Raw genomic sequence first — 9,223 nt, forward strand, 5'->3', positions numbered from 1 at the left:
ACCTCGGCAGCCGCGGCGCCCGCAGCGTCCGAGCGCAGCGCGGGGCGGGCTGCGACCTCTGCCTCGCTGGATTGCATTTTTAATTAAGGATTCCCAGCAGCTCTTTGGGATTTTTACAGCTTCCACTCATGTGTTGACACCCGCGTTCAGGAGAAACTCACTCCAAGTGCATCTAGCGCCTGGGACCTGAGACGGAGTTGGCTTTTCGTGCATGCATATCCAGGGATTTGGATTTTTTTTTTTTATTTGGGTTTTCCTTTTCTTTCTTTTTTTCTTTCGCAGAGAGTCGAAGGCATCAGCAAGCCTGCCTGGCCGATCTTGCAGGAAAGCCCATGTAGTTAAGCGCTTGGGTTTTCAGGCAGGGCTTTCCAGACACATTTAGGGGCTCGGCGCGAGCGCTTTGTGCTCATGGACCAGCTGCGCAACTTTTGAAGGCTCGCCGGCCCATGCGGGGTCTCCCTCGCCGCTCCCCGCCTGCAGCCCCCCTAAAGCGCAGGGGCTGGAGTTGAGCAGCCCGGCCGCCGCCGTCCATGTAGCCGCGGCCCGGCGCGCGTCCCGGCCGTCCCGCCCCGGCGAGCTCCCCCATGTTGCAGCCCCGCGGCGCCCCCTCGACGACAGGCGGTGCGCGGTGTGCGCGGCGCTCCGCCGAGGAGCTTCATGCGGGGCTGCGGCCCGCGCAGCCGGCGCCTCGCTGAGCGGACGGACCCCCGGTGACCGGAGACCGCGTCCCCCACCCCCGGCGCCAAAGGATATCGTATGTTCAGGTCCAAACGCTCGGGGCTGGTGCGGCGACTTTGGCGCAGTCGTGTGGTCCCCGATCGGGAGGAAGGCGGCGGCAGCGGCGTCGGCGGCGGCGAGGATGGGAGCCTGGGCGGCCGAGCGGAGCCGGGCCCGCGGGCACGAGAGGGCGGAGGCTGCGGCCGCGCCGAGGTCCGCCCGGTAGCCCCGCGGCGGCCCCGGGACGCGGCGGGACAGCGAGGCGCCCCGAGCGCGGGGAGGCGCCGGCGCGCAGGGGCGCCCCCCAGGCCCATGGCGGAGCCGGGGGCCGGCGCCGGGGGCTGCTCGCGGGACGCGGCGGAGCCGGGCGGCCCGGGCTGGCTGCCCGAGAGTGACTGCGAGACGGTGACCTGCTGTCTGTTCTCGGAGCGGGACGCGGCCGGCGCCCCCCGGGGCGCGGGCGACCCCCCGGCCGGGGCGGCGCTGGAGCCGGCGGGGGGCGGGCGGAGCCGCGAAGGCCGCTCGCGGCTGCTGCTGCTGGAGCAGGAGCTGAAGACCGTCACGTACTCGCTGCTGAAGCGGCTCAAGGAGCGCTCGCTCGACACGCTGCTGGAGGCGGTGGAGTCCCGCGGCGGCGTGCCGGGCGGCTGCGTGCTGGTGCCGCGCGCCGACCTCCGCCTGGGCGGCCAGCCCGCGCCGCCGCAGCTGCTGCTCGGCCGCCTCTTCCGCTGGCCCGACCTGCAGCACGCCGTGGAGCTGAAGCCCCTGTGCGGCTGCCACAGCTTCGCCGCCGCCGCCGACGGCCCCACCGTGTGCTGCAACCCCTACCACTTCAGCCGGCTCTGCGGGCCAGGTGAGCGCGCTCGCTGGGACCTGTTCTCACCCCCGACCTGCGGTGCACGGAGTGGGGGGGGGGGCCGGGGAAGGTTCCAGCCCGCCAGCCAGGGGGAGTGCAAAGGCGGGGCGGGGAGTGGGTGCCCCCGCACACACACCGAGGGCAACTTCATTTTAAGGGCGCACGCTGGAGTTTTCTCTGCGCAGTGTAACGTGGGCTTCGGCTTCAGGGGAAGGGGAGGGCGGGCCAAGGAGAGGCCAAAGACATGGGTGTCGTTTCCTCCCACCACCCGAGTTCGGAATCTACCCCGCATCTGTCCCCAGGCTTCTAGCATTTGTAGCCACATGCCTGTACCCATGCTGTATTTTTTCTGTATCTAAGTATCCATAAGTTGTGAAACTGGGTGTAGACCAATTACGGCTAGAGTCAGAAGTGTTCGTAAAATGATCCACTTGAAGCTCTGTATACTTTGGAGCGCAGCTTTTGCAGAATAACCCCTCTCTCATCCCCATCATCCCGTGGGCGTCAAACGCCAGGGCCCTCCTGGGATTTCCTGCACACACTCCATCCCCAGCCTGCTCACCTGGGCAGACCCGGGTTGCTGGGGCACAGGTGAAGCCAGGGGGAGGCTCTTGGCAGAAGGGGGCTTGCAGTCCCCCTGTTCTGACCCCTCGCTGTAAGGAGCACTCATTAGGGGTGTGTGGAAATCGTTTTGGTGGTGCTGGAGCTTGGCAGAGTGCAGGCTGTTGGCCTTGGGAAGACTGATCTCTGCAGATGTGACTTCCCCAGAGAGCCAGCACCCAGCCCAGGGCACATAGATGTCAGATTATAGGAGTCCTGTGCTCAGTGGGGAAGAGGAAGGTGTGCCGGAGACCCAGGATTTATCCCAGGTGTCTTGCTGTGTGTTGTAGAGTGGGGATGTGGCAGGGGTTGTAGTTCTGGAAGAAAGGAAGTTTTTGCTCCCTGGTGCTTTCTGAATAGAGGGCATTGGTGTGTGTGTGTGTGTGTGTGTGTGTGTGTGTGTGTGTGTGTGTGTGTGTCCTGCTTCCCCCATGATCATTCCAGATTGTTTTGGGCAGTCCCTGACCTGTGGCCCACACTTGAATTTCTATGCCTTCCTGACAGCTTCCCCTGGAAGAGGGTTTCTCCTCTCTGTTATCCCCATCTCCTCTCTGTCTTTGGAAAACCCGACATGGTCATTCCAGATTGTTTTGGGCAGTCCCTGACCTGTGGCCCACACTTGAATTTCTATGCCTTCCTGACAGCTTCCCCTGGAAGAGGGTTTCTCCTCTCTGTTATCCCCATCTCCTCTCTGTCTTTGGAAAACGAGGCTCTTATTTAGGGTGGTCTTGTTCCTGCTTATTTTTCTAGTAGGACGTGGATGGTGTGGTCCACTCTCCTCTTCTAGGAGGCCTTGGCAAGTGTTTTCTCTGCCAGCAAATGTTTGCTGAGCACTTACTTTGTGCCAGGCTCTGTGCTGGGTGCTGTAGCTGGCAGAGTTGACCTGTGAGTAGGATCTGTGCTCTCAAGGAGCCTCCCTTGGGGGACGGAGGGAAGAGGGAAGTGGGCAGGGCCAGGTCCCTGGTCAGAACCTTGGAAGTGCTGTGGGTATGCCTGTAGCAGAATGTTGCACAGAGTCATGCTGCTGCCTGGAGCATCCTCACTGCTGCCTGGAGCATCCTCACTGCTGCCTGGAGCATCCTCTGAGGATGGGTGGGAGGAGGAGAGAGGTCAGTGAGAGCCAAGGGGCCTGGCGGGCTCAGGTGTGTAGGCAGGAAGGGGAGGAGCGAAAAAGTTGGAGGCCCCAGACTGGACCCTCCTGCTCCTTGGATGAGAAATGACTTGTCCCCGCCCCGGGGTTGGATTGAGTTTGGTGGACTTGGGCAGTAATGAGATTGAAGGAGACCTGCAAGCTAAGTAGAACAGCTCTACGCGTGGTCCTAGGTTCTGCCAGCAGCTTGACCTTGAACCAGTGACCTCCCCGCAGACTCCCTAAGGGTCTGCTCCAGGAACATTCCCAAGTCTAATTGTGGACTAAGCTTTGGAACTTGGCTCCCTTCCGCCCGCCGGGAGGAGGCGCTGTTGCAGGGGCTATTTCCCCCCCCCCCCCCAGTCTCCCCTGGCCTGTTTGCTAGCAGCTAGCTTCTGGAACCCCCAGGCAGGCACACTGACGACAGCCTGGAGGAGGATGGGCAGCCTGGGAAGAGTGTCCGGCACTCACCCGGGGACTGAGGACTGGGGAAGCCCTCTGCCACCCACCCCGCCCCCGCCGCCTGGCCGCCAGCCTGGCTCCTGAATCGGGGCGGGCACATAGCTGGGGCTCAGCCGTGCGCGCCCTGATAAGGAGACTGCGCCTTCCAGCTCTGGGGGAGAGGGCTGGGGCATGGGGCAGACAGACAGACAGACAGACAGAGAGCAGGCACACAGCAAGAGTAAAGTACACAGGAACACCCAGCCCTGAGTGACACCAGTCTGGCACCAGTCACCTGTGCGCCAGCCCCGCAGGGACCCTGGTGACAGTGAGTATGGCTGCCTGCTGTTCAGAGCCAGGCCTGCTCCCTCCCTCAGCTTGCTTTGGGGGCTTGGGGCAAGTTTCTTTCTCAGGGCCTGTAAAGTTTGGGAATTTGACAGAGTCTCTGGGGTCTGGTGGACTGTTTAGGCTCCCCCTCCATTTGCCGGGTCCCTGCCTGTCTGAGAAGTTGGGGTGCTGGCTGAATCCCAGGGGGCCCAGTGCTGCCCGCCCTCCTGTGCCTTTCTGGCTCTGGCCAAGGGTGCGCTGAGCCGGGAGGCTGCCTATGTGGACGGAAACGCAGAGAAATACTTTAATCATGGCTCTGACCTATGTTTATAGAGCTCCTTTCTCCTGAAAGTATCCATTAACTTCGGAGCAAATCTCTTGCTCTCTGCTTCACCACTCTCTCTTTTTTTTTCTTTCTGTAATTATATTCAGTAAATTACTATTATCCAAATTGTGCCCGGGAAAGAGAGACAGAGTGAGAGAGAGCTTCGGAAGGACTGGAGGAGGCCGCCTAGGAAAACACAGGGTTCCCGGGCCAGGACTAGAGGACTCAGGATGGGCTAGAAAGTTCTCCTTTTATTTGGCCTGGCATTATCCCTTTGAAATGAGATCAATTTCAAGTTGGGCTTCCAAGCCCCGGTCCCGCCCCTCGCGGCCCCTCGGCCTGTCTGCTCCTCCTGGAGGTGAGGAAGGGGTGATAATGTGTAGTTTGCCTCTTGCTGGCGCCAGCCGGCTGCGCTGTTTATCTGGCTGCTGGGGGAATCTGGGCAGTTAGGCTCGCTGGCCTTAAAGTGCCAGGAGCTCCTTTTCTGCTTCTCCCATCCTGGAGCTGGAGGTTGAGCCTGTAGGTTCTGGGGGAGGAGGGGACAGCCCCCGCCCCAGGCCCTTCCCCACCCACAGCCGCCCCTTGGGAGGGAAAAATTGGAGGCCCAGAGAGGCTTGCCTGTCCATTCCTAAGCAAGATACTGGACTGCAAAGTGGGGGGGGGGGGCGGAGGCTGGTAATGTCCCAAAGTGAAACTTTGCCAGACACTGGGAAGGGAGGCTGTGAACTCTCTCCTGGCTTCAAGCTTAGGTCTAGATCCCAGCAGGCTAAGTGCCCCCTGGGGCTAGCCCCGCTGAGCTGAGGAGCTGAGGAGCTGAGGAGCGGCCCCTGGCTGACTGCTCTGGCTTCTGAAGGAAGTTGGAGGAGATTCCTGAAGCCGATGCCTCAGGCTGGAGCTCCATCTGAGGGGTTGGAGTTTCCCCAGTCTTTACGTATCCATTTCTTTCAGAGGAGGTATCCATTTCTTTCAGAGGAGCCACACGGGGGATTTGGGAGTTCTGTTAAAGTTTAGAGTGTATGAGCTAGTATTTTAAAATCACAACTTTTGCAAGTACTAGGATGACTTCTAAGAGGGTGGTTGACAGAGGGCCTGGCAGCAACTCAAGTGTCTTTTCTGGCCTTTGGGTCTCACCCGCCAAGTGCCCCCCTACCAGAGCAGCCACCTCGCCTGCCCCAGTGAATGTCCTGGGGCCCCATTCACCCAAGTCTGAGCGGCCTGGCTCTGTGGGAGTGGAGAGGGAGTGGCAGCTAAGGATTATCCAGTATTGTTCAAAGCATGTCATTCATAACGGCAAAATGTGGAAAGAGCCCAAATGTCCATTAACTGATGAATGGATAAACAAAATGTGACCTATCCACACAATGGAATATCATTCAGCCATAAAAAAGAGTGAGATGTCGATACATGCTACGGCGTGGATGAACCTTGGGAAGTTATGGGAAAGAACGTTTCCCATCATGGGAAGCAAGCCACACAGAAAAGGCCACATATTGTAGGACTCCATTGATATGAAAATTCCAGAGTAGAGGCAAAAATAGATTAGTGGTTTTCTAGGGTTGGAAGGCTAGGGTGTTTGAGAGTGACTAGGGAGTTTCTTTTTGCTGTGATGAAAATGTCCTGTAAATAGACCATGGTGATGGCTACACAATGCTAAATATGAAAAAAAAAAAAAAACTCCGCAAAACTTTTTTGTGTGTGTGGTACCGGGGATGGAACCCAGGAGCATTCTGCCTCTGAAGTAAACCCCCAGCCCTCTTTTTTATTCTTTTTTTTTGTGTGTGTGTGTGTGTGTGAACCCATTGGCATTCTAGCTCCAAGCTACACCACCAGCCCTATTTTTTATTCTTTTTATTATTTATTTATTTTTTGCAGCACTGGGGATGGAATCCAGGGTCAGTCTACCTCTGAGCTACTCCACCAGCACTATTCTTTATTCTTTATTTTGAAACAGTCTCTCTGAGTTGCCGAGGGCCTCACTCAGTAGCTGAGGCTGTCTGCAAACCGCCTCCCAAATGTCTCAGCCTCCCAAATGCTGTGGTTGCCTGGCTCTTATTCTTTTTATTTTGAAAGTGTCTCACTAAGTTGCAGAAGCCTTCACTAGTAACTAAGGCTGGTCACGAACCTGCAGTCCTGTCTCAGCCTCCCAAGTACCGAGATTACAAGTGTGCGCCATCACAACTAGGTCTCACTAAATTGTTTTATTTATTTATTTATTTATTTATTTATTTATTTATTTATTTTTTGGTGGTACTGGGACTTCTACCTCTGAGCTACACCCCAAGCAGCATGTTATTTATTTATTTATTTATTTATTTTGCGGGTCTGGGGATGGAACCCAGGGGCATTCAACCTCCGAGCTACAGCCCCTGCCCTATTTTTTTAATTCTTTATTATGAAACTGGGTCTCACTGAGTTGCAGAGGGCCTCACTAAGTAGCTGAGGCTGTCCGCGAACCGTGATCGTCCGGTCTCAGTCTCCCAAATGCTGGGATTACAAGCGTGCGCCCCCATGCCTGGCTTTATTTTCTATTTTGAAATGGGGTCTTCTACATTGCTGAGACCCTTGCTAAGTTGCTGAGGCTGGCATTAAGCCTGTGATCCTCCCATCTCTGTCTCCCACATGCACTAGGATACAGGGTGTGAGCTAACACTCCTGCTTTATATTGTATACTTTTTTGTGTGTGTGTGAGGTACTGGGGATGGAACCCAGGGGCAGTCTACCTCTGAGCTACTCCCCTAGCCCTATTCTTTATTCTTTATTTTGAAACAGGGTCTTACTGAATTGCAGAGGCCCTCACTAAGTAGCAACTCAGGCTGTCCTCTAACCTGCCATCGTCCTGTCTCAGCCTCCCAAATGCTGGGATTACCAGTGTGCTACACCACGGCCGGGTAATTGTTTACTTCTTAAAAAGCTGAAACTTATGGTCTGTGAGTTATGTCTCAATTTTTGAAGAGGAGATAACCTGGTATTGCCCTCCAACTTGCCTCCCTTTTGTTTAGCCAAAGTGGAGGAACAGCTGCACTGCCTTTGCGTGCGGCTTGCTGTAGGTCGTTGACATCAGGTGCCCTATCAATGGAAAGGTTGGCTTTAGTGAACCCCAAGGCCCTGTCATCTCTGACACTAACCCCCAGCCTCGATGACAGTTGGTAAACAGTCCAGTGACACCCCTGTGCTGGAGCAGGCGGCCTGGGTGAGTCCTGAAAGCCCGGCTGCCGTTGCCAGCCGGCGAGTCTGCATTTCAGGCCCATGGGTTTTCCGTCTACTGATGACATTAGAAACCTCCAACTCGGGTGTGGCTGTGGGGCATGAGTGTCCCCCCCGCCCCGTGGCTTCTGCAGGAGACTTCACGAGCCCTTCCTGCCCTCCACCTTTTGAGCCTCAGGTAAATGGTTCCCACGAGAGCCGCTGGGATCAGCAACAGCGGCTTTGACTACAGCTGCCCTTTCCCTCAATCACTGCCCAGTGTCATCTCTGGGGACAGATGGGATGGGGTGGGGCAGATGCCCAGAGCTCCATGCCATGCGTTGCTGGGTCTCAGCCAATCAGATTTTTGCAAAGATAACCCCAATCCAGGACCTGAAGGCTTTCGGATGCATTTGCGGGGTGTTGAAGGGGTGGGAAGCTGGAGGGCAGAGGCCTGGCTCTGGTGCTAGGGCCACAGCCAGTTCCTGAGGGAGACTGTTCATCTGCCGGGCCTGTCCCCACCTCGGTGCTGGCCTCTGACCCTTTCCCTGGGGAGCTGTGGTCCTTCCCACACGCGCTCTCCTGAGGGGTTGGCCTCACTCAGGTCTGGCCTCGGGGCCGAGGACCCGTGCACAAGGGCTCCTATGAAGGGCATGGAGCCCCGATCACCGCTGAGGTCTCTCATGGTTGGCTCTCTTGGCCCTGAGTCCTCTCGCTCCTGCTGTCTGCAGATGCGCCCAGCTTTGCTTTCCTCCCCATCACATATGTCTTTGCCCATGTACATCGCGAACCCTTTCTGTGCAGGTGTGTGCTGGCCCCTTAGGGACCAGGGCTGTAAGATGGGACTCCTCATTCCCTGGCCCATGGGACAGTGTGGCAGGGTCTGGCTTGGGCATACATTCCAGCTCCACCATGATTAGCTGGGGGCCTGGGCAAGTCAGTTTCCTCGCCAGTGATAATAATGCCACCTTAGGGTGCTGGGCTGTTGCTCAGTGGTGAAGTGCTTGTCCAGCATGAGCAAGGTCCTGGGGTTCAATCCCCAGCACTGCCAAAAAAAAAAAAAAAAGTAGTAAAAATAGTAATAATAGCTGGGCATGGTGACACATGCCTGTAATCCTAATACTCGGGAAGGCTAAGATGGGAAGATTGCAGGTTTGAAGACAGTCTTGGCAATTAAGTGAGACCCTTAGCAACTTAGTCAAACTGTTTCAAAATAAAAATAAAAAGGACCTAAGGTGTGTCTTGGAGGTAGAATGCCCCTGGGACAAAAAAAAAAAAAAAAAAAAAATAACAATACCATCCTAGTTGTATGTATCAGTACTGGGGATCGAACCCAGGGGCTTTCTACCTCCAAACTATTTTAGTTTTATTTTGAAACAGGGTTTCACTAGGTTGGTGAATGTCTCCCTTCTTGCTGAGCCTGTCCTTGAACCTGTGATCTCCCTGTCTTAGCCTCCCAAGTACTGGGATTACAGATGCGTACCACCACGCCTGGCCATTTGTTTTTATTTTTGAGAAAGGAGTCAATAAAAATAGGTATCTGGCAAGCATGATTAGCCGTTCGGTGCCTGAAATCTACAAGAATAACACACAATACACGATCACGTCTAGCATGGAGTGAGACGGGGTAGGCGTGGAGTGGGTA

The 9,223-nt window shown here is 56.2% G+C and overlaps 1 protein-coding gene across 1 annotated transcript in view; it reads left to right on the top strand.

Moving 5' to 3' along the window:
- Nucleotides 1-756: 756 nt before the first annotated feature.
- Nucleotides 757-9,223, top strand: part of SMAD6 (SMAD family member 6) — a gene marked incomplete at both ends in the record, with an annotated part of 70,651 nt that continues 62,184 nt past the window's right edge. The window contains one exon of the mRNA XM_080693114.1: nucleotides 757-1,570. Coding sequence (XP_080549240.1) covers nucleotides 757-1,570 — 814 coding nt within the window. The remainder of the gene's footprint in view (nucleotides 1,571-9,223) is intronic.

Source organism: Muscardinus avellanarius (genome assembly GCF_963383645.1).
Source record: "Muscardinus avellanarius genome assembly, chromosome: 3".
Classification (NCBI taxonomy): Eukaryota; Metazoa; Chordata; class Mammalia; order Rodentia; family Gliridae; genus Muscardinus; species Muscardinus avellanarius.